Consider the following 26,538-nt stretch of genomic DNA (forward strand, 5'->3'; position numbering starts at 1 on the left):
ACAAAGCGGAAATCTGTGCAACTTGCCTTTGTTTTCTGAAGTCCGTAGTAGAGGCCTAGGTGATTTGGAGATGTGGGGAAACTGGCAGACAGGGTGGGACTTTTGTAGGACTGTGAAGAAGGAAAAAGTTCAGAGCGTGGGCTTGAGGCTCCGAGTCAGAAGTAAACACGGAGAGAGTAGAGCAGTCTATCTGCAATGAAGGAATGGTGTCGGAATAAGCACGTGTGTAGCAGATCACTTGACTTCTCTACTGGGCCTTTGAGATGCCTCTGCCTAGAAAAGTCCCTAGAGAGTGCAAACTGAAACAGGATGTTACAGCTGCAACCTCTGCTGCCAGCCAGCTGCTCTCTGTCTGCCCTAGAACTGAGTAGGTCAACTCTGTTGGGAAGCCACGAGACTCTTTCAGAGCTGTGTAGTTAGCTCTGGAAAAAGGAAGAAATGAACAGGGCAGAGTATCCAGTTCCGGGACACCGATGTGGAGGAGGGGCGCCGCAGTCTCCTTCCTGTCCCACTCTCGTCGGCTCTGTGATCTTAGGCTGATTCCTCATGTTTCCAATTCCCGAACGATTCCTTGTGTACCTTGAGCTCTCTAGATCGAAGTCTCGAGAGCCCCAAGCAAGAGCTCAGCTGAGGGATATCAGCACATGACACTTAGACAAATGAGAGAAGCTATGAAATCCAGGAACTCTCTACTGTTCTCTTTGGGTCTGCACTAAAAGGCACTTTCTCTTAACTCACAATTTTAGAAGATGTGAGGGAATCCATGGAAGTCTGCCTTTGTCTACAGTGAAGCCAACAGGACAAAGACTGTCTGCCTTCTGTATGGAGAGGGAAACCGCGTGTGTATCTAACTCACTATAGCCATCAGTTAAATTCCTCATGAAAGCTCTGTTTCCTCTCCTGTATGTTTATTTTCTGGATAAGTCTAAATAAATTGAGCCTGTTTAAACTGCCTGAAGGGATTGACTTTTATAAAAAAAATATATTCTATATCCACTATTTTTCCTATACATTAGGAAGGGGACCTAGGCTATAGCTCAGTGGGTGGGTAGTTGCTGAACATGTGTGTAACACCTGGGTTTGGTTACATCCTCAGTTCTCCTAGACCTTTCAAAGAATCTAAGGGAAGACAGAAACAGTTTTATTTCAACTGGATGTACCATTACAAACACCCACCATCTAATGAAGAAAAGACTCTAAATTGGAGACAGATCTAATTGAGAACTCTTTAATTATTCACAGGCCAAACAAGTGGACATGTCCTTCTCCCTAAAACAGCAGTTCTCAACTTTCCTAATGCTGCTGCCCTTTAATATTGTTCCTTGTGTAGTGGTGACCACAACCATAAAATTATTTTTGTTGCTACTTTATAACTGTAATTTTGTTCCTGTTATGAGTTGTAATGTGAATATCTGAGTTTTCTGATTGTCTTAGGCAACCCCTATAAAAGGGGTCTTTGATCCCCCCCCTTCCCCACCAAAAGGGGTTGTGACCCACAGGTTGAGAATCACTGCCCTAAATGAAGAAGGTTTGATGTTATGTGGCAGATTTATTTCAGTGACTGGCAAGTCGGGGCTTGGTGGTGTTTTATTTTAATGTTTGGGAGTGGTTTTATGATTCAACAGTCATTATATTATTCGAAGAAAGGAGAAAACATTCGAGTTCCATAGAAAGAGAATAGGCTGGGCACAGTGGTGACCACCTATACTCCTAGCACTCTGGGAAGCAGAGGTAGGCAGATCTCTGTGAGTTCAAGGCCAGCCTGGTCTACAAAGTGAGTCCAGGACAACCAAGGAAAACCCTGCACAGGAAAACCCTGTCTTGAAAAAGAGAACAAAACAAACAAAAGAGACAAGAATAGGAAATTCATGCTAAGTGCCTAACATATACCCAATAACATTCTTGGTATTTGAAGGCAACCAGAACCTTATTTAACTCTTAGATTTGACTGTCATTAGACAGCCACGGTTTCTGTTTAAATAAGCAGAATTAGGTTTGGGGGAAACTCTTAAGAAAGTTTCTGATATTAATTAATTAATCCCTACACGAGCCTTTTGGGGTGGGCTGGGAGGATACTATTATCTCTACTTTACAGAAGCACACAACAGGTCAAAGGGAAAAGAGATGGCACTTTCCCAGCATCACACAGCTCCTGTGTGTGGTGGACATCACAATGATTCCTTCTGATGAGCACTGCAGAGTGTTTGCCACTTAAACTCTTAATCCCCTGGAAGGGACTTGTCTGAAGTCTGATCCCTGCTCCAAACCTGCACGGTTTATGCAGGTGGTTCAGGCTTCAGCTCTCACTGTGCCACCCTGGCTTTTCTAATCTGCTTCTCTTTATTTCTGTCTCTGAAGTCTGTTCCCTTCAGGGGTCAACTCCTCCTTCTTCCTAAATTGACTTTTATATGGAAGCTTCTGCCATAATGGCATCATACATGCCCGTGTCCCCTCCTGTTTTCCATTTTAGTGTATTTTGCCTAGAGGGAGAAACACATTCTGCTCTCTGGGTTGTCTTTGCTAAGGGAGGAATTCGTAGGGACTCAGAGAACTGCCTCCCTGGGAGGCAGCTTTTCTTTTTCCTTCTCAAACATTTTATTTTTGGTGTGGGCACAAATGTGATATCGTGCTGATTACTTTGTTGATAATTAAACGTCTTTGGTCCGTGATGGCAGCAGCATCAGAGTGGTATAGAGGCATAAGCAAAAATGCAAACCGTGGCCACAGAGTGATCAAGTTTGAGTTTGGGCAGTTCTCTGTTCTCTCTGGAGCAAATGCTGCCCTTTTCAGTAGTATAATATATCTATCATATATATTTAATAAATATATATGTGTGTGTATATGTATATATAATATATATATATATATATATATATATATTGAGGGGGGAGTCTGTGTGTGTTATTGAGATAAATGGTAAGTATTTTTCTTGGTAAGAACAAGGTAGCAGAAAAATGCAATTCTCTTGCTTGAGTGCATACCATATTTGTGTGTTGTGTCTTCTATTTTGCCTGCGGCTCTTCCCCCGCCCCATGCGCCACCCCCCCCCCCACGCCGCCCCTGTCTTGCTTTCAGAGTTTTCTGCCCTAGAAGGCTGACAGATGAAACGTGTATCAGCATCTTTATTTGCCCTCTTGCTTAGCTGCATTTGGCTGGCGGGGAGTCCTGGCAGGTGATCAGAGGGGGGTGGTGTGAGGCTGCATGCTTCTCTTCACTCCTTTCCTCCAGGCTGTGCCAGAAAGTAACCTGCCTTGTCAAGGAAGCCAGCTCTGTGTGACTGTCTCCTTGTAGGTGCTGGCAGTTGGCTCTACTTGTCCCTGAACTGACTCTATATATCTCTACCGTTGCCTACCCCCAGGACTGCACTGTCCTTGTGGGTTCCTGTGCCCCAGCACCCATCTTCTTTATAGCTTTTACTAAACTCTCTTAAAACGATCCTGATATTAATGCATGGACTCCCGACATCTGGATAAATGATTCACTAATGCTAAGTTGAAATTTGCCTAGGCCTGCCTTACTTGTGGAAGTTTAAGCACCATAGACAATAACTAAGAATCCGTTGTATCATTATTACTTGGCATCTGATACTCAGAGACAAAAGTGCCATCTATCTTACAGGCCAAATGTTTGGCTAAATATAGTTCTCACATCACGTCATCTACACTAATGCCCAAGTGTGCGCTAGTGTCTCTCTGCTAAGGTATGCCACATTGCCTAGAGCTCTACAGAGCTGTGCCTGTTTGGCTCCCAGGTCCATACTCTTTCATGGAGGCCAGGCTGCCTCCAAGCTATGTATATGGGGAATTAAGGCTTTCAGTTGAATCCATTTGTTGACTCAAATTTTGAATTCCTGTGGGAAAGAGTCTCTTACAGATGGGATTAAAGACTTTTAAGTAAAAACATTTAAATACTCTATAAATTCAGCAAGCCTTTTCAGGTCAAATCTATTGTTTGTCTTCTTCTCATTTGTTCATTTGAAAACATTGATTAGCCGGCTCACTATGGGCACTACTTCATGATACCCTAAGGGCACTCGTTACATACCAAATGAGTAATTACATATTTTCAGTGAGTTTCTCTATCATAGTGTATCAGCTTCCCATGGCAATTACCTAGGTTTTTTTTTTTTTAGTCTTTGGGCATGGGCATTTAGTTCATAGTTAAAACAATCTCTATCCATTTCTCAAATGAAATGAATAATATATTCCCACACTTTCTGAGACCAGACAAGATGGTGAGCATCATATCTCATCATGAAGGTGACTCAGTTTGAAACTAAGGCACAAGCCAAGGACAATACAGGCCATAAACTTTAAACCCCTACCCAGATCTAGCCAATGGTCAGAACAGTCTCCACACTTGAGTGGAGAGTGGGATATGACTTTCTCACGTACTCTGGTGCCTCACATTTGACCATGTCCCCTGGAGGGGGAGACCTGGTGGCACTCAGAGGAAGGACAGCAGGTTACCGAGAAGAGACTTGATACCCTATGAGCATATACAGGGGGAGGAAATCCCCCTCAGGAACAGTCATAGGGGAGGGGAATAAGGGGAAAATGGGAGGGAGGAATGGGAGGATACAAGGGATGGGATAACCATTGAGATATAACAAGAATAAATTAATAAAAAATGTTTAAAAAATAAAAAATAAAAAAGTAAAAAAATAAAAAAAGAAAGGATGAAGGTGACTCAGTTCCTGGAAGCTTATAAAGTAAGTATTTCTTTTTCTCTGCAGGTTAGGCCCCTTATTGAAAACCCCTCCTTTTGAAAACAGTGACCACAAAAGCCTATACACGCTCAAAGAAATAATTACTTTCTCCTCATAAAAACTCACATTGGATAATGCGTTTTTCTCTTACCTCTAGGCAAACACTTTCTTCAAGCCGGAACAGCCTCTTTCTTTTGGCAGCTCTGGGTCTCTATACGTAGGCATATTCTTAGCAGTAATAGTATCCGTGTTGTCCTTCTATTTCCACCGTGCTGTTGGGGGGCTTTTGACCTCCCTAAAAATATCCTGCTCTGATTTTTAAGACTCTGAAGAGAGTGACTCATGCGTGATTAAAACAACTTTCTTCAGCCTTGAGGGGATGCTACTGTGGCCTGCTAGACAGCTTAATGAAGGTCCCTGTCCAGTGGTGGTGTTGGGCTCTGGGCCTCCCTGATGGATGGCTAGCCCTGTGTTGGGGTGCACGGCCATGTTGTGTTCCCTATAGTCTCTCATGCTTTCAATTCATGTTTTTAAAAAGCAGATAACTGTTTTACATTACTTACATCTTCAAAGTGTAATTCATATGATCTTGTCCTTTAGCACGCTCAAAATTTTTTTTTTATGAAGCCAGTTCCTTCAGGGCTTGACTATTGCTACTTTTTTCCCTTAAACTTCAGGCTCATTATTTTCCATAAAGAAGGTTAGACTACAGCAAAATGACGGAGCGGCACGCTGTTGCAACCAACACTCTACGCCTACAGTGTCAGCCTACGCTGTTAGTCAATGTTTTGGTCAGACTTGTTGATGTCATAATCTTTCCCCTGGAGTAATTCCCCAAAAAGGCCCGTCATCCCACATACAACTCCATCCTATGACTTGGGAAGCCGTATCAGAGGTAGACGAACACCAGAAATGGACCCGTTTAACTTGCTCTTCCCTCAAAACACCGTCCAGTGCCTAGGAAGGTGAAGGTTAGGTAACAAAGCCATTGGTGTTGTAAAAGTGACAGCTATCCTGTAATAGTCTCTAGAAGAACAGTTATTGTTTAACTAGGAAAACTGCTCTCACCTTCTTCCAAACATTCTTCTCAACCCCTTTGAACTAACGGGGCAGAGAACTCACTTGATCTCTACACAGACCCTGGCATGGCTCCATTCACTTTTATGTAGATTTACTGGTACTACAGCAAGCAAAGAGCTGTGCCACCATGCTCTGTGCTGTTTCCCAGTGGTGGACAAGGTTATGTTGCTGGTCCCATAGTGGAAAATTGAAGAGTCCCTAGTTCCCCAGCAAGAACTGGCATATTCCGTGTCTCATCCGCATCTGCATCTTCCATTCCTATGAGAATCTTTAGACGGTGCCTACCACACCTATTTATTTCAAACACACACACACACACACACACACACACACACACACACACACACAAAGAGTAAGCTCAGATGTTTAACGGAAAGCAGCTGGTGCTGACATCTGTAACTTGCATTTAACAAAAGCTCCTTTTGGAAGTATTCTCATGTCCACTTTTATTGCTTTAAACACATCACCATCTCCGCCTGCTCTGAAGAATTATTTAAGAAGCACTGTCCCAGCCCATGGCAGCATTTCCAAGTGCACGTGTTAATCATATACTTGATTAAACATTCCCTCGCCTTTTTTTTTTTCCTCCAGCATTCCAGTTGCTTTTGAGTGGGTAACTGTTGCAGCAAGAGCATTGGCGTTGGGAGCAGCTAGTAGCATCTGAGCTATTGGAAACTCCACTATGGAGAGGACCACTTGCGACTTACTTTCTCGGAGCAAAAGCGTAAGTGCCTTTCATTTTTACTTCTCTTGTAAAGCATGTACTTACAATGCTTGTGGTTTGCTCGGGGTTTTAATGCTATGTTGTTGCAGTTAGGTCTGTGGGGAGATGTTGGTTAGCTTTCATTTCTCTTAACCGTATGCATATTGTGAAGAAATGGAGGCTTATTCGTCTGTGTGGCCTGGTTGACATTTGATGGGACTTCTTTGCCATTTCTATGCCTTCCCCTTCATTCGCACAAGCTTCATTGTATGCTACTAACACCCTGATATCTGAGTGCGTGAAACAAAGATACAGTTAAAATTAACGTAAGAGAAATTAGTGTCTTGACTGCCAATCTGTCTAGACCCATCCAAAGATATACAGGAGGATACAAATAAGGGGATAACAACTGAGATGTAATCTGAATAAATTAATAAAAAAAGAAAGAAAGAAAATGTGTTAAAAGCATCTGTCAGCCAAACACAGTCTGAAATCTTGTCCTGTCGTTAGCTCCTCACTCTGGCAGAGGTCTCTAATTGCCATCTTTAATCTTCCTCTTCTTTTTTAAAAACATCTTTAAGTTTCCCTTCTCAGTGCTCTGAGGAAATGTAAGAATCCTTTCCAATTACACAGTGTCTGTAAGGTATGAGATCCGTGATAAATTTGAGTTTTCTATTATCTTATGGGGGGGGGGGGACACAGAAAATAAATAGAGCAATTCAAGGAAAGCTGTACCAGGCAAGGATGAAAGCAGATTTAATTTCCATCAGGCAAGTTCCAACAATATGTCCCTTTGTTCATTTACCCAAGGGGAAGAAGCATCCAAACAGATGTGGTTGTGACGTAGGAACATTCATTTGAAGGCATCAGAAAAACCACAAATGCAAACACATTTCTCTAGTATGGGATTGCTTTGTGTTTCATACTGTCATCCTCCTGTTACGGCCCAAGGCCATCTTTCATTCTTCCTACAGAAGATTGTGTAGGAAGGACAAGATAGTATGCCTTACAGCATTAAAAAAGAAAAAAAGCTATACTGAGAGCTATGCCAGTCATTTAACTGCGTCCCGAGTTTAATAACCAACCAAATAAATTCAACAAATCGGTGCAATGTTCACATTCATTTGTTTTAGTAATTGGTGTTTGGTTATATGGAATTTGCATAAAATAAAAGGCCAGAGCATTGTGCCTGGGATCCTTTTCATCACTCTGCATAGTTGCTTATTATAGTAGGGGTGACCCGTATACAAATTATCAAACTAAGAACTACGAACACATCTGTTACTGAGTATTCTTATTATAAATCACATATGAAAACAAACCATCCATATGATACTTTCTTTTGCTGAATGTCAGGGACATGTGATTTGAAGAAGAAAAAAGGCAAAAGGGGAAGTGTTTTGGAGTAATTAAACCATATCCTTTAATACTTCTCCATTCTTAGAGGTAAGAACCTTCTAAAGGCAAATGACTCACCTCGGTGCAACTTTCAGGGACCAAGAGTGCTTAATGATGCGAGAAGATTCCCTATTTGCGTTTGTTTTATACGCGATTTCTTTAGCTCTCTGGAAAGGCTGAGGCTTCCCAGATCATGAGAGCCTGAGCTGCCTACACTCAGGTGGCGGCAGCAGTGGGGCTCCCCTTCCTCTGTTTCATTGTTTCCTCAAAACTCGCTGTACAGAGAGCACGCCCCTTCTTCCACCTAGTTGAGCACTTCCGAGCACAGGACGACTCCTTATCAGAGAAATGACATGGCTTCTTTCCTAGTAAGAGCTCGTCCCACAATCGTGCTTGTCACACCTACCCACTAAGTCTTTGGGCACGATAGAATCCCAAACTGCACACTCAGAAGTACCTTTTCCCGTCTCGTTAGAGAACGTGTAAATAATTTGATTTAGGAACTATCACTATGACATTTGGGAGTCAAAGAATAGGACATTAATGGGAAGGCTGCTTCTGTGACTGTCCGCATGTCACTGTGTAAATCCTGCAGCCGTCACTGTGACTGGAGGAGCGTTAAACACGTGTGGCTGGGTAGATCCCTCATCTGTCACTGTGAATGGAGGTATATTGGTTATCTTTCACTTCTGTGATAAACTGGAAAAAAGCAGCATATGAAATAAGGCCTCATGTTGTCTCACAGTTTAAGGTTCTAGTCCACCATACCAAAGCAAGAGATTGAGGCAGTTGGCCACCATGCGTCCATCTGTTGTCAGGAAGCGGAAGCTCGATGTTGGCATGCAGCTGGCCCCCTTCCCTGTTCCTGTTTTCATTCAGCATGGGCCCAGTGCCTCTGGAGTGATGCTGTTATGCAGTCAGGGAAGGGTTTCCTTCCTCCCTTCCTCGTTTAAAGTGCTCCGGATATCACGTGGACCAATGCATACTCACACGTGTCTCCTGGGCGATTCGAATCTACTCAAGCTGACAGTGAGTACTGACCATTGCATAAGGCATCCCAGAGAAGAGAGCGCAGAAAGACTATTTTCAGACGTTTGCTTTGCTAGTGAGCTCCCTAACAAGAAGAGTACCAATGTAGCTTGCAGTACTTAATCAATCTGTGTCTACTGTAAAAGATAAAGGCATCAAACAGGTATTTAAGCAGATCGCCGTTCAACATCACTTTTGGGTTTCTATGAGTTTAGCCCTCATGCTCGTTTGTAAATTGAACGGAACAATTCCCTAAAGAAACCATGATAGCCAGACTGGCTTATATCATTATAAATTACCAGATTGGTGGCTTAAATAGATTTTTTTCTCCTAAATATTTAGATTCAGTTATGGTGAGGGATAGCGTCCTGGTTTGCTGATGTCTTGTGGAAAGCGGCATCCCCACGGGACCTCACACAGCAGGCAGGAAGGTCTCTGGGGTCCCTTTTTACTGGGTCCCTCTTGCCAACCTCCTTTCACCCCCATTGCCAACCAAGATCCCAGCTTCACAGTGAGAACTGAGGATTTAACCTCTAAGCGTAGGCGAGGCAGAAACGTTTGTTTAGCCTGTAACAGTTTGACATTCGTATGAAATGGTTTCAGTGTGTCACCATGAAATGATCCATACTGAAGGATTATCGTACCGTCTCAGCAGTTTAACACTAGGGTGATCTGATTTCCTCTTTCCCAGTTTATATCAGAGAAATCTTTGTGATGGTTTTGAGTTTCCAAGCAGCCCTTTTAAGACCCAGAGGCTCAATTTTTCTCCAAAGCTTTGTCCAAAACTTCTTTTGCTTTGTCATTATTGGTTTTGCATACTTTATGTGTCCTAAGATAAAAAAAACAACATCATCTCAGTGTTACAATGACATACATTTCTGAAATGCTTTACCCTGCCAGTGGGTGTAAAGAGTTGGACTCAGTGCAGGTACAGAGGGTAGCAGAAGAGGGGGTGGGAGAGAGGGAGGGAGAGGTAAAGAGAGGGGGAGAGAAAAGGAGGGAGAGAGGGAGGGAGGGAGGGAGGGAGGGAGGGAGGGAGATTGGAATGAGTGTAGAGGTAGGGTAGATGTGTGAGGACTTAGGAGAGGTGGGGTAGCTATGAAAATAGTACATTATATGATGTTCTCAAAGAATTAATAAAAGTATTATTTAAAATCTCAACAGCATACATGAGATGTTCATGGATGCATGAAACTAACAGGAATTTGATTCCCTATACTTGGTTCCACAGCTGTGTGAAAAAAAATTTTTATTAAAAGAATTAAAGCATGATCCTTTACAATAGTTCTCCTGCTATACTCTGAACTCATGTGTTTCTTTTTTAAATCTTATATGAAAAATGAACGGGATGATTTTTTAATTATTCATTAATCAGTTTTCTCATATATTGAATTTTAAAGTATCTTTTATGTTGTTTTTTTTTTCCGAAACTCCGAACTTTGAGTACCCTAAATCAGTTGGAAATGATTTGAGATGTCATCTGCTCAATTAGATTCTTTATTTTCTTGATGAAATTGCCCTCTGTGTGACTTGGGATTCTTCTGGATGTGCTACATTGGGACAAATGTGTCACTCACCAGATGTCTTTAATTGATGTTCCTTGTTCTCTTGGGTGGAATTGTTTAGTGTTTATTCAAAATTGGAAGCAGTTGCTAGCTGTTTGCAGAGCACTGAGAATCTGGAATTCTTTTTCTTCAAATGCTGAACTCAAAGCCCACCTATGCAGGCTGTTCTGTGTCCAGGAACTAGGATCCACTCTGGCCGGATGTGTCAGTGTGCTCTCTAAAATCTCTTCTTGTCACAGATGACTCTTAAAATACTCTCCAAAACTTACATACTGAATGTATCTTATTCTTTTTTTTAATGTATTCTATTATTTTAAAAAAATAGACTTGTCCCACTGAATCTTTACACTTGCTGATTGATTTTGGACACAGTCACTGTCTTGTTGACCCAGAATCAGCAATTCATGCCATTTCACCTCCATCTCACCATATTGGTGCCCACCTAGTGAGGAGAGGCCAGAAGAAATTAGAAAGAGGTGATCCATTTTGCAGAACTGCCTGCGTTTGTTATTCTTTATAGCCACTCGGAGACATTCTGACTTGGGATTTTATGGTTGAAGTAAAACTAATGGATTCCTTGCCAGGCTAACCTCATTTCCCTGTGATGTTCATGGCCATTGAAAGTACATGGTTACAGAGTTGTGGCAGCATAGAACCCAGACAAATTAAGAAAGTTAAAACCCATATATATATATATATATATATATATATATATATATATATATATATATATATATTCCACTTATGTTTACTTCTTAGGACAGAAGAGAGTCAGGAGAGATAGTGTTACTAAAATGCTTTGTAAAAACACACACTAAAAAGCAAAATAGAGAATAAGTTTACTCCTGTGCTTTGCCCGCCGCAAAATAAAGTGAGAATTTGCAGTTTGAGAAAGTTGATTAATTTGACTATGATTCCTGACTCCCAGGTAACGTTTTTGTTTCAGAAAACTCAGTGGAATGTTTATTAAGTGGCTACAGGGCGTGTTAGGCTCTGGACATCCAATATGAGTAGGATACTTGATGGCTCTGCCTTCGTAGAGCCTATTTGGCAACTACATTTATACATTTTATCGTTCATTAAAATTACCTCATCAACTTGTAACTCCGACCCCGGTGGTCCAAGCTCATTTCATTACAGTTTTCCAGTCCTTCACAAGAACTCTGATGCCCTGTCTTCCTTCACTCCCCACGTCCTCTGCACATCATGTGCATCCTCCTTAGAAGGAAGAGCTATTTTCGCTGTGAATAATGTGTCCTAATTGTCAATTATGCTCATTGTTGCAGAAACATAGATTATTTTAGAGCAGTTGAAAAGAATTTTTCTCAGATAACCAACAATAGTATAAGAATAGCCCAGAGTATAAATGAATATGAGTTTGGGGGGGAGGGGGAGGGAGAAGACCTGAAAGAATAGCACATGATCAGCAGCCATTTGCCTTGAATCAATCCCATGTCACGTGACTGTCCCAGTAGCCAAAACCAGAGACTAAATTGTCATCTTAGAGAAACCTCACAGTTTATGATATGGTAATGTGTTGGATGGCTCCGTTTAAGACAATTTCAAGTGGGAGTTGAATTCCAGATGATTATGACCAAGATATAATTACATATATTGTTCTTAGCAATGTAAACACTAAAGATATATAAAAATGTAAATGAGTCCTCTTAAATTGATGCTGTAAAAACATTTTAAACATTTAAAAAATGTTCCTTTCAGACAGGCTCACCCCAGAACTATGGAGTATTTTAAAGGAAAGCATATTAATTTGTTGGAGTTTGATATTAGTAGTATTTTGTTCTAGAGGGTTCTTTTTGCTATTGAAAATGTCTTATTTTTTTTAACGATAACCAAATTTTGGTCCTTAACATTTATCTGTTACCTTTTAATCTCTAAAAATAACTATCAATGGGCAAGAGTTCTGATTGTTAGAATTTTTTTTCAAATGAAATCATCATTGCATTTTTCAAGACCAGCATCTCCAAAGGCAAGATGGTCCTAAGATTTTCCATGATAGCCTTAGCTTTGAATCTATGTGACTTGGTGGAGAAAATGTGAGTGAAAACACCTAATAATTTGAGTTATTATCAAGTGCCCCAGAAAAATTACTATAAGCTTTCAAGGATAGAATGAACAAACAACATTACAAGCATATTATAAAGGAAAAAAAAACAACAACAATCCAAAAGCCCCAAACTAAACCAAGCAATGCCAACAACAACAAAAAGTTATATAATATGCACTTTTATTGTATACCTCTGAATCTAACACTTAGTCTTTAGGAATTTTTGCAAGAGATTTGATCCATCAAACAAATAGATCAACTAGACCTCTTGCTTTTATTATTGGAAAAGTGGCTTGTGCATTTATAAGCTCCACTTATAAACTATACCAATGACAAATCCTGAAGTTCAGGCCCAGGGTGGTTAATGGTTATTGACTGACAGGATAACCAAAGGAGTCTATCCTTGGATGGGTTGAGCTAGAACCCTGACCTTGCCTTCCAGTTTCTTTTGTCACCTAAGATATGTTCCTTACTATATACCCAGAGTTGGGAGTATGGCTCTATTTATAGAACACAGGTTTTTTTAAAAAAGACACTTAATTTTTTTTTGCCATTACCCTGTCCTCATTTTTCCTAATGTAGTAGTGTGGGGTTCTGTTTTGGCGGGCTTGCTTCTGTGCTACGAGTGTGATCATGTGGTAGCCATTACCATCCGCAGTTTAATTCAGTAACCGGTGTTTATTAAGCTCTTACTGACTGTTTGATCGTGCTGTAATAGTTGTGCTTCATAGAACTATGTTCCAAATGGTACTTGAGAGGCTCAGAGAGTCAAGGCACCGCAGTGTATGTTGGCACTGGGATTTTAAGCTTCACAGAGTATCTGGCTCATTGAACATTAAAAACCAAACATAGTGAAACTACCCCTGAACAAATAATACCAAGTGCCAAGAAGAGCAGCCCTTTCTATAAATTCATTTAAACCAGAAAATATATGATATGCTTTGGAAGTCCTTTTTCTGCTTATTGAATGTATTTTAAAATATTTCTAAATGTCCGACTTGTATTTTTTTTTCTAGAAGAGCTCGTTACATGGTATTACTTTATCAGCAGGGATCCATTTCAATACTGCATGAATCATACCAATGGAGACATAAACATTGTTCAGGACCAGTCAGTCGTCTCTAACGGGACACTCAATGGTCACCAAGGGCTGCTAGAAAAGATGGGGGCTTCCCTATATGTACACGCAAAGAACAGAGGAGGAAATAAAATACAAATGGTTTGTCATGTGTTCGCGTAGGAAATCAGAACATGTTTCCCATCACCAAATAGCACATGAAATAAGTGACAGACCAATCCGAAATAGAGTGTGTCCCTGTGTGATTAGCATCTATTTGAAAGCATTTTTATGTTTTGACTTCTAGAAACAATTCATGGGTAAAAAACATGAAAAAAAGAAAGAAAGAAAGAAAGAAAGAAAGAAAGAAAGAAAATCATTGTGGGCAAGAGAGACAAACTTTAGATGTAGATTAAAAAACTTCCTGACAGAAAGACCAGAAGGATGGTTTAGCAGGTAAATGCTTCTGCTACCAAGCCTGAAGTCCGGAGTTTAGTCCCACATAGAGGAAGTAGAGAAGTGATGTCCATTGATCCATCTCTGACTTTCCACATGGAAACTCATGCTACAACACACACACACACACACACACACACACACACACACACACACACACACACACAGAGTGTTTTTTTTTTAAACTTCCTGACAGAATTTTTATATAGTATCCAGGCAGTTTTGGGAGAATGTTTGAAATAACCTTAAATCAAAGGTTGTCTCAAATCATGGTTCTTCATTTTCATGTTTTTTTTTTTTTTTTTTGCTTCATACTATAAATTACATAAAATTCGAATCCATTGAAGTTTTAACTTCTCACTCTCGGATTTATAAATGTTGCATAATATATGTGTCTGTAGACATAGGTGAAGAAGGCTAACATGCTCACTGGCATTTTGTCATTTGAATCCCCCCTTTTCACCATGTGACCTTGAGCGTAGGACCTTCATGACCTCTGTTTCACTGTCATATAAACGCAGGCAGATGCCAGTGCGAGTGAGATTCCTTGGAGCTATCACTTCATGACTCTTCATCATTTCCCAGATCAGGTATTTCTCAGAACAGGCACAGTGAAGAATTGTCCGTTATGATGACAAGTCTGAATGTTTAACCTTAAAAACAGCTACCATCTTCTTCTAATTCCTGCACAGGATGCTGATTAATGAACTGCCCGTGTGTCTTACTTCTGCTAACAGTGTTCCTGTTGGGCATTTGTTGTCTGTAAGAATTAATGAAATCGAAAGGCCTGCTATTTGGAAGGATAAAATACTGGTGATTATTAATGATAATTTATTGTTTTTCCAAACAGTCTCTTTCTCTAAACCTATGACTGGGGTAGAGATAGAAAGGGTTTGTAATATCTTGAGAGGCTTTACTTTGAAGAAATCTGAATCCTTTCACGTTAAGTTGTTCCTGCATTTCAACTGGTGTGTATCAAGCTGGCCTTCCTTTTATTAATTGTTATGCCACATGTAGATGGTGTGTTACTGCCCTAACATCCATGAATTATAACCAACTCCGGCTTTGGCATGTGCCAACACTTCACAGACATGGGATATCATGGAAGGAAATCATAATGCAGGAAGAATGCCCTAAGTCTGAATATGAAAAATAATTACTTCTGGCCCAGCCCTTCTCTGATGTTCTTTCTTCTCGGTAACTGATTTACTCCTGTGCTTTACTCAGATCCCAGTAATGAGATCCATCCCATAATGAGATCCATTTTCCTTGTGTCCTGCCTGGTGTCCATGCTCCTCACTGTCCTGAGACCCAGGAGGAACCCCTCGCTTCAAATCAAAGTAAACATACTCATTTCAAATGTAAGAATCTGTCCTCAACAAATCCTCTGTACCGCCCTTTGCAAAAAACTATTTAGATGCAGTTGCTGCCATGGGAGACAGGGACTTTAACCCTCTCTTTGTTGAACCAAAAATGCAGCTATTCCCCTAGCGGAAGAAAACCTTTTGTTTTTTTTAATGGAACATTTCAAAAGACTGTATTATTTTTCAATCTTAGACAAGGACACCCCACTTAATGGCATGGAGATTATCAATGAATCAAACAACCATTCACTTCACCCAGTCTTTTTTCCCTCGGTCATTCTCAGAGGAAAAGCTCAAGTTCACACTTTTAGTGTAATTGAGTGATTTTTCCCACCATGACTGAGAGTGAAAAAAAAAAAACCAACCATCTAGTCGAAGGACAAGTTCAAGACTTCCAAAGACTGCATTGAGTTACTGAGATTGCAGGGTAACCAGTCACCACAAAGTCTGGAGATACAAAGTCACCTAGAAAGAGGAGATGCCATCATTTTTGTGCCATGGGTAAAAATTGCCAGAGGCCACATGTACCTGACAAGATCCTGACAAAATTTTGAGTGAATTGCTAAAGAATAAGTGTGATTGAGCATGAGAAGTTGGACACCATGGAAGCTGTGGGTAGAGGGATATACCCTGTAACAGACATTTCCTCTGAGAACTCCTCGGGATATGCATTGGGAAGGTGAACAGACACACGATTCACTGCCCCCAATGAAATAAAATATGAGTCTACAATGAACAGTAAGATCTGTTGTTTTAGGGCACTGTATGATGTCTGTGATGAATCATGTGAAAGGATGGTGATGATGAAGGATACAGGGAGAAGCAACCCTTGGTCTCTAGGGACCAAGGTAGGCGTTTGCGTGGAGATCATCACTGCAGTATGAGGGGTAAGGTACTCCCCAGAGATCCAGGGTCAATTTACTGAGATAGTTTTAGATTAGAACACCACGGAACGCTCCTCTTGTTTGGCCTCATCCAAGGTCCTAACAAATATTAAGTAAAGATAACTAGATTTTTTTGAGACAATAGATGCAGGATGTGGTTTCTCCTTGAGGCCCAATCCTAGAGCATGCCTGAAGCTAAAGGATAAATAGATATTAATAAAATTGTCGTTGGCAAGCCATTCTACTGTCAAAGTACAAGATAACCTCAGAGAAATGTGAATTAATGTGGTTTTTTGTGGTTATAAAAATTGAGTCCATACCACTTCCTAACCAAATTATATATACATCTCACATTGAAGGCCTAAAAAAAGGAGAAAAATCAGATTCATCTTTAAGCTAAAAATAATATGTATCTCACTATCTGCCATCCTATATGATATCTAGCTTTCAGCCAAAAAGGAGAGAGAAAAAGGAGAAAACACAGAAAGTGATAATACACAGAAACCTCCCAGTACAGTGTAATTGTTGCAGTTAATAATGTGAGTAACTATGACTGGTGGTTCAAAAGCTCTGACAGAAAAGTTTAGTAGCATGTGAGAGCTGATGTGTAATTTTAGCAAAGAGATAGAAATTATAAAAAAGAAGGTAGAAAAAATGCTAATCAGAGATAAAATCTAAAGCCATTTATAGACTTGATGAAGATAAAGAATCAGTGACCTTGAAGATAAATCAGCAGAAATTATCCAAACTGGGATTCAAATAGAAAGAAGAAAGGCGGGGAATAAGGATGGAGGGAAAGGAAGGAGGATGAAAGAGAAAAGGGGGGCAAAGAAACAAAAAGTTTAATAAATGTGGAATACTATTAATTGGTGTACCCTGTATAGTGGAAGATCAGAGGAAGAAAGATAAAATAATATAGAAGAAATGTTTTAAGAAATGATAGCTTAAATTCTTTAAAGTTGAGGACAGAGTCCAAATCACGGTTTTAAAAGCCAAAAGTATACCGAACAAGATACAAATAAATATATGAGAGAAGGGGGTGGGGGGGGGCGGAGAAAGACAAGAGAAAAATCTTAAAGGCATCCAGGGAGAAAATTGCAAATGACCTACAGAGGAGCAAGGACAAGAATTAGAGTAAATTTTGCTGTGAGAGCTACCCAACAAGAAGCAAAACAATACTATCTTTAGAGTAATTAAAAAAAAAAAAAACAAACAAAAAACCTCTCAATCACCCAGAATTCTGTGCCTAGTAAGAGCACTATTTATATATAAGGGGAAAATCTTTCTTACAGTGAGAGATTTGCATCTTCTGTCTCCTAAGTGATGTGCACATTTGCTGCTTTTTCTTTCATTGCTCAGGGTGGTTGGGAAGGAGAATTGCTCCACAGAGAAAATTTTAAAAAAAAAAACTAGTTTGCTTAATAAAATATTTCAATCTTCCCCTGCTTAAGAGAGAGCCTGGGGGAAGACAGGGTCCTGGAGGACTACAAGAAGTAAACAGGAAATGAAAAGTCACTGCAGAGAGACACAGCCAGGATTGGATGTGAGTTCCAGTTGGCTCTATAGCAGAGCTTTCAGTTAAAACTACACTAGGGGGTTGAAAGGTCCAGTGACCAATGTTAAAGGTGTTGTATGCTTTGCTAATCTCCTTCAGACGCTTCTTTGAATTTCCTATAAATACAACCATATTGGAACAAGTTGCCTCAAGATGTGAAAAGTTCCGGCTCAGAAGGAGCTGTGACAGTTACTGCTAAGCATGCAAAATTTGTTCCTCCTGTTACACGGCCAGAATAATGAAAGGGGGCTTTGAATGCCTTAGTTAGCTGTGCAGTGGGCTTTCCTTACACTATCTGCCCACCAAACCGTGAGTATGTGAAACATTTAAAAGTATCACTCTGCGTATTGTTATAGATACATTTCTTATATCCATACACAAGAATAGGTCAAAGACCATCTGAAAACATTAAGCGAAAGATCCCCCAAATCAAGCGTTGCATAAACTTTAAGTTCCATAAAGTTCTCCATGGTCTTATGAAACCACACACTACCCTTCCTCATCCCACTGAGGAAGTGAATCATCCCTCTGCCCAGTCAGTGTATCTGCACTGTGTGTGCTACACTTCTGTTGGCATCATAATTGCTCTTGCTGTGAGATTGACTGAGGAGGTGTGGCATCATGGTCAAATGCCCCTTGGTCAGAGGGCTAGTGCCACATAATTACACCTGTCACATATTGCTTCATCACGCATGCATGCTATGAGGCCACACCATCACAAGTAGGAAAAATGAGTTAAAGATGTTGCTATAATCATTATATTTTTATTGGTGATAGTCGACAGTGCTTAAATTATAAACTGAGCTTAATCATAGGTATATATGTGTATGATAAAGCACAGAACTTACAGACCTTGGTACAATTTGTCGTTTCAGGTTATCTTAAAGGTTTTTCTTTAAACAAATGGATAATTCATGTTCCAGGCAGAATGAGGTAGAAGAATGTGTGATTTCATCATAATGCGTGCGGAATGCTATACAATTTAAAACATGAATTATTTATCACTGAAAATTTCCCTTTAACGTTTGCAGACTGCAATGTACCTTGAGTAACTAAACTTGGAGAATGAAACTATTTGCTCTTGGCAGAACACTGTATTTGTGCACGCAAGAGCTGCAATGCCTGTACTGGACCATTTGGATCCTCGAGCCCGTGTTTAATTAATAGTGAGTGGGGCAGGCCAGTATGCTAGGTGCAAAGTAGATGACCACTATCTCACATTATTTTACCATTTAATAGGGTAATGGTAAAATCTATTTGATGCCTATTTACTATTTTTTAAAAAGAAATAGTTAATTTTATAAAAAGGAAAAAAATTAAAGGAGTTTTTGAACATTTTCCCCATGGATAGAGGAGACAGCTATATTTTCTATATGTGTGTATGCACTGAAGTACATGGCAGAAGGCTAGGCTATTCTAAATTAACTTGCGAATTATTTATAGTATACTGTTAGCACCCAATCTTTATTAACTATTTCTCAAATATCATAATACATATTCTGAAATATCATAATACATATTCTGAACATATATGATCAATAGTTTTATTCAGTCTTTAAAACTACCATATGATATTAAATATTGTTATTATCCACATAATGGATGAGCAAAAAGAGTTGATATTTATACTAAAAATATCTTGAACTTACTTATTTGAAATATTAACATAGAAAAAAAAAGGAGAAAAAGCTCCTGAAATGTATGTAGCTTTTGATTAAAATGCTCAATGGTTATTTAAAAACTTAAAGATAATATATTCATATTTTTATTGAAGATACATTTTAGACCTCCTGGCTAGATGTGGACATGGACATATTTTTGCTTTTTTCATAACTTTAAATAAATCATAAGAAGTCACCTATACAAATCAAGATGATAAATGCCTGTTCAGTCCTGATGACATCCTGAATATGTTTCCCTAAGAGCTTTGTTTCTAATTGTACAATGGGCTTTCTGATCTGAGTGGATTTAAGTGGCTGGATAGATGTTCATCCTTCCTGGGAAAGAAGTTTACAAAGCAAATGTGAATTTCTGACTGGGAAGAGCTTTCATTCAAATCTACCCTTGGGCAGATTAACCCTTTTATCTACATCGGTTCAATATATTTTCTGATTTAAGTTTTATATTTTATTTTAATTAAGCTTTTATTGATCAATTTTCAATTTTATACTTTGCTCTATTTTGATAGAAGTAAGAATAATTCTGGAAACTCACTTAACATCTCATCCCATCTTCCCAAACTTTATACTTTAGACATACATTTCTAGATATGTTCTCTATAGACCAGTTTAAGTAATCTACCCAGGAATATGGTCTTTTCAATCTGTCTCTATCTCTGTCTGCCTCTGTCTCTGTCTCTGTCTCTGTCTCTGTCTCTGTCTCTGTCTCTGTCTCTGTCTCTGTCTCTGTCTCTGTCTCTCTCTCTCTCACACACACACACACATACACACAATTGTAGTCTATATATTTTATCACTTTGCATTTACGAAACAGTAGCCCAGTCTTATTTGTTTATGTTTCTTACATACACACACATCTTCCATCTTGGATAGACTAACCTTGCTCCAAATTCTAATATAATTTATCTTCGGAAGGTAAAGTGATTTTGCCACATCTGTAAAGTAACTTTTCTGCATCAATAATTGTGATCTTAAAATGTACTTTGGGTATATATTTTGTTCCCCAATCTTGAAAAGGTTCAATGGTTATAACATTGTGGCTTCTAGTTACCAGGTCCCATCATTTTCTGCTTTCACTCATATATTAAAAAAAATTTCTCTCCTCTTAAATTTGAACTACTGATGTTTTCTTTTATTATTTCCACGATCAATTCTGGAAACTAAAGAGTTAGAGATAAATGCACCCTCAGGATTGTGTAAACAATTTCTTATAATTTAGTAAGGCATTCTCTTCTGTGATTTCATCTATTATGTTATTATATATAATCTATGTCATCATTCCTGTTTCTCTCTATGCTAGTTTTTCAAAGCATTATAATTCTCTTAATGTGTGTGTGTGTGTGTGTGTGTGTGTGTGTGTGTGTGTACCTTATTATGGTAACTGTTGTATGAGTCTCTTGAATTTGCAAAGTGATTTTCCCAAACAGTACCTTAACTGGAAATTCATAATGATTTTGTAAATCAGGATGTGTTATATATTTTTACTGATTATGCTTCATAAGAAAAAACAGAATTCATTTAAAATGAACACTTTAAGTCCAAACTCTGAGATCTGTTCATTCTTCCTCCTTTGTTCATTTTCATAGACTATATCAAAAGTCATGTAGATTACTGTACAAAATTAATAGCTATTACCTTATTGAATCACATTTTACTTAGCCACAATAATATCGATTATAATAACTACATGAATTATTGTGAAAGCTAAAGCAAGTAAAGGTTAAATGGAAATGTTAAAAATGAAAAAAAAAGGAGCAAGAGATAGGAGAGAAGAAACAACAAATAAAAACATGAGTAGTTTTTTATGCAACTGTGCAAAATTTACTCTCTTTGTGTGTAGGATAATGCACGCAAAGTTAACTGATAGAAAATTGTTCTGTAATCAAGAATAATAGAAGCTAATGGAATAATCTAGTTTTTCTTATTGGTATACTCTCAATTTTTTTTTAAAGAATCAACAGTGAAGGATAATCTAAAGATGGCAAAGATAAAAAAATAGTATATTTAGATTTGCAGTGTGTTTATATACTCACATCTCACATAACAGGGCATGCGTGACCTAATGGGCAGCTAAAGAAAGAAGAATAATATTGTTAACTGACAGTGAGTTAGTAAATGAGTAAAAGAAGTCAGAGTCAGAAAACCCTCTGGTGTTTATCTCTGCCCTTGACTCAGCTTCTCCATCCCTTCATTCTACAGTAGTGATGTTTTTTGTTGTTGTTGTTGTTGTTGTTGTTGTTGTTTTATCACATACACAGATTTGGATATTAACACTATGAAGAAATTCCCTGTGTACTTTCAGAGGAAAAAGTTGAATTTGATTGACAGCTAAATATTTTAAGTTGGAAAAAAAGTGGACCTAATTAATTTAAGATGTTTTGAAAAAGTCCAAATAGCACTCAAATCAATGGCAGCACTAGAAATTGCCAGCAATTGGGACATATCGTTAATGTTGTACATTTTTCATTGATTTCTTTACAGCATCATTATTTCTGCATCCTTCTTAGCAAGGTTTTATTCAATCCAAAGATTACAGGAAGCTTTAAGCATGAAAATTTCTAACATTTGTACCATTTCCCCAACTTATCTTGACAAAAACAAGTTTATTTCCTTTCAAATGTAGTCAATGCTGAAAGAACAGCTACTTGGAAACTTCAGATGACTGATAATATTGACAATTAATTAATAATTAATTCTGAGCTATTTTACCTGTGTGGTGGTGGCTTATCTTGCAAAGGAGGGAAATAATGGATATTCAATAGCTACTGCAAGCAAGACAGTGAGAGCTGTAGGACGCACGTTAAGGAAAGAGGTCCTTTCCCCTTTTCTTGTCATTATATGACATGAGATACAGTCTTATTAGTAAATAAAATATGATGACACATGCAGGTGGCCTGGGACCTCACTTTGTTGTATCAGTTGATCAGAGAAGAGCATCACATGGTGATATCTAGAATATGCCTTGTGAGGGAAAAAAAAAAGAGCCTAAAGCAGAAAGAGTCACATGGTATATACTCACTTATATCTGGACACTAGCCCGAGGGGCATGTCCCAAGAAAGCCTTCGCTTACCAAAAGTGGTACAGAGGGGAAGACTTCCTATTGGGATTCTAGGTGAGAGAATCAAGGGAGAGTGGGGAAATAGAAGGACCCAACCCAGAGAGTCCTAGAAACCTACAAGTAGATCATTATGATGGGCAGATCTGGGCCCAGGGGTCCTGCTCAAACTACGGCACCAGCCATGGACAATACATGAAGTAAACTTTGGACCCCTACCCAGATCTACCCAATGGACAGGACATTCTCCACAGTGCAGTGGAGAGTGGGGTCTGACTTTCACACAAACTCTGGTGCCCCATATTTGACCACGTCCCCTGGATAAGGAGGCCTGGTGGCACTCAGAGGAAGGATAGCAGGCTACCAAGAAGAGAGTTGATACCCTATGAGCATATATGGGGGTCGAGGTCCCTCTAAGTCACAGTCATAGGGGAAGGGAGTAAGGGGAAATGGGAAGGAGGGATGAATGGGAGGATACAAGGGAGGGGATAACAATTTAGATGTAATATGAATAAATTAATAATCTATGTTTAGAGAGAGAGAGAGAGAGAGAGAGAGAGAGAGAGAGAGAGAGAGAGAGAGAGAGAGACCTGTGCTTAGAAAAGAGTTAATGAATATTTTCCCAGTGACTGGATGTTGGAATTGGAAAAACCAAGTCACCAAGGTCTCACTTTTGAACTTACCATGCCAAGATTATCTGCTTCAATCCCCCAGCCCCCAAGAGGATGCTATCTCTCTTTGATTTGTGTTTAAATAGCTAAACCCTGGGTAGCCCTCTGAGACCTTCATTTCTGTCAACTTCATCCACATTATTCTTTATTCTCTACTAGCAAGGTTTGTGGTCTGAAATGGGCAAAGCTGCATCTCAGGGCTTCTGTTCTGATTGTCATTCTGGGATGTGAATTCTGTGGTCAACGCAGTGGTGTCATTCATGTAAAAATGACTTCTTTTAATCAGCTCATGTCTCCTGAAAAATCTCTTTTTTCCCCTACAGATTTTATTTTAGTTTTCGGCATATACATTTATATTATTACACATAAATTTAAAAAATTACATACAGCAAGAATAACCACAAAACAATCAAGGATGATATCAAGGTTACACTCATGGTGATTTGGCTAATTGTATTTTGCAATCTTGTAGAAAATGTTTTTCCTATCTTGGTGTATCTAAAAACCTGAATGAGAATTAATATCTATCGTATCTCATCTCTGTCAACTTAAAACCTCTATCTAGACCTAAAAACATCTTAACCCCTAAACAAGTAAGGTTAATTGTAAGACTAAACTATCTGGTCTTCAACCCCATCTGAGACTTGAGAAGGAACAAAATTAATTACTTGAGTGAACCAGAAGTGCAGGTTAGCAGCTTCCAAAATGAGGGGGGGAAAAATGACAGAGACAGTTTGCTGCCTGAACCGTTACCCAAAACTCTCTATAACGTTGTAGCATCATCTTCAGCCTTCTGGCCCAATGTATCTGACAGACATGTTTGTGAGGCAAGAAGTAGTGAGGATTTGCTTACCCTGCCTTGGCAGAGTTTGGTGTCAACTCTGCCTGGATCCAAGCTTGTCTATTTTTAGGCAGAATTCTGTCAGTGGCAGAAATGAGGAGATCAAGGAGCTTCTGAAATTTCTTAAGAATCTCTGCATGATCTAATTGGTGCGAAATTTTCTCCCATTTTCTTTAACTGTAAGTGCCATGTTGGATATATCTATAAGCACGGTTTCTCTTTCTTCCTTTTCTTCTTCTTCTTTTCACATTTGGCATTTTTTAAACCTCCCTCTATAATCAAGGGGTGACACAGGGATTCAACTATCTGCTTTGCCAAGCCAATGTCTTATTGCTTCCAAGCCATTTATTGAATAATCCATCTTCTGCTGGAAATGGAAGCTTTTGATTGTTTAGCTAGAATGGAAGGAGAAAAAGAACACAATTAGCTTTTAGATTTCACCAGCTCTAGGGTTATTACTACAAATGGCATATTCTTCTCAGCCTCCAGGAAAATTCCATTTTAAATCCAGGTCTAAGTGCTACAAGATGCCTTTGGGTCATTTCCTGGTTACTTGTAAATAAAGGATTTCTTTTGGATATTTTTCACCGTCACTTTTGCTCTTTACTTGACATTTTGAACTATCATTGGTAATTTAGGAGTCATTTATTAGCACTCTCTCTTAATCCATTGTCTCATTCATCTTTATGTTAAAGGTTTGGGCAGAATTATTTTATGGGGTTATTATTTTCCTTAAAGATGAAATATTGCCATAGTGGCATTTGATATGACAAGCTGGAGAGTAAATGGATATTTGGAAACTGAAGAGAATTAAAGGAAGCTTTGTGACCTTTCTGGTTTGCTAATTTAAATTGTATGTTTAGTCCTAGAAAAAAAGTCCCAGGCATCAGATAGTACTCCTGGTGGCTTATCTTTCACTTCCCTGGGATGCCCAGGTCTGTAGGAGACCAGTTCCCCAGGACTGGCTTTCTTCTATTTTCTATTTCCTATCGGTTTTTGCTTCATTGAACAAGTTTCTGTCCCACTTCACCCAAGGCTTAGGGGGTTATGGTAGAGATAAAGCACCTCTTTACATTACAAGATAGAAAAAAAATATATAAGCTTACTTTCTGGACAACATAGTGATGAAACATACCATGAAGAAGGTATTTCTGCAAGTGTCAGTGTAGTCATCTGCTTCCCACGGCGCTGTGAGAGCTTCAGTTAATGCTTCTCTCAAGTGATGCCTGTAATTGCTATAATCCTTAAACAGAAAAGATGTGGTGTCATCTGCTATCACACAGCCCCTTGCCTGTCGGCGTTTGCCAACTGTAGGACTAGGCTCTATGTGCCTCTGTATGAAGTTAGAGATGGCTACCTGAAAGAGCAAAGAACGCCCCCAAAAGGGCCACCCAGGAAATCAGTTGTCCCCATGCAGTGAGTATCAGATAGTTGAACCCTTTCAACTTGAAAATATTATAGATGAGCTTAACAATTTTCTCAAGAATGAGAAACACTCATCAGAGTAATGCACAGGCAGACAAAGAGGAAAGTAATGGACAGGATGAAGGGAAGTGTTAATGATGCAAAAAAGAAATTGGAAAGACATTCACGTTGTCACTGACCAAAGCAGTTTGTAAGAACTGGCAAGCCCAGGCTTTCTAGAAAGGGATACATAAGATTGCGTACCTCTTTTTTTTTCCCCCCTGCATGCAAGATGACCTTGCGTTTTAGTTTTGTGGGGGTTTGGTACAGCTGTTATTTGATAATAACACAATGTGTTTTCCAATTTACTTAGATTGTTTTAAAAAAAACAGATAACTGAAAACCATCTGTGTTTCTGTGTAAATTGTTCTCAGGACAGGGACCAGGAACAAAAACATTTAAAATTCTGCTATTGAAATCTCCTATTAATTGAGGGAGTTCTGCAAACTCCGTCTGCAGTGCCAGGTGAAGAGAGTGCGACGCGTTGGGCTTTCTGTGGTAAATGCAAAATAAATTGTCTTCCTTTGCTCTTCTGGTGGAGTGGCACCATTTTTCATTCTCCTGGTGGTGAGTCTCGCCATTTTATAATCATTAGAATCATCAGGAACAATGGCCTGGATGCGTTTTTCTCTAAGTTGACCACAGAAGACTGATTTACTATGCCTTGGAAGGGTTCCAGGGATCTTCAGATTGAAACCAGCTCCCGGGGTGAATGTCAGGTTGGTGGTCAGAGGACCATACTCAAACTGATAGTGTTTTCTAGCAGCATCATTCCATATCACGTACGTGGGGGCTGAATTTGGGGACAGGTATTCTGTATCTCTAATATTACTCCTAAGTGTAAGAGACACACACAAATCCCACAATTGATGAGAATGGTATACCAACGAAGCAAATGGCTAAACCAACTAAAACTCAAGAAGGGATTTGAAACAGGTCCTTAGAGATATGACAGAGTCTGAG

General features: G+C 39.3%; 1 protein-coding gene across 7 annotated transcripts in view; it reads left to right on the top strand.

Moving 5' to 3' along the window:
- Positions 1-26,538, top strand: part of PDE4D (phosphodiesterase 4D) — a 1,423,826-nt gene that overhangs the window by 356,607 nt on the left and 1,040,681 nt on the right. For all 7 annotated transcript variants that reach the window (XM_084801381.1, XM_084801385.1, XM_084801383.1 and 4 more), the window contains one exon: positions 6,380-6,512. In XM_084801381.1, the coding sequence (XP_084657507.1) occupies positions 6,471-6,512 (42 nt within the window). In that variant the 5' untranslated portion in view covers positions 6,380-6,470. The remainder of the gene's footprint in view (positions 1-6,379; positions 6,513-26,538) is intronic.

The sequence above is a fragment of the Acomys minous genome, assembly GCF_964271855.1.
Source record: "Acomys minous genome assembly, chromosome: 11".
NCBI lineage: Eukaryota > Metazoa > Chordata > Mammalia > Rodentia > Muridae > Acomys > Acomys minous.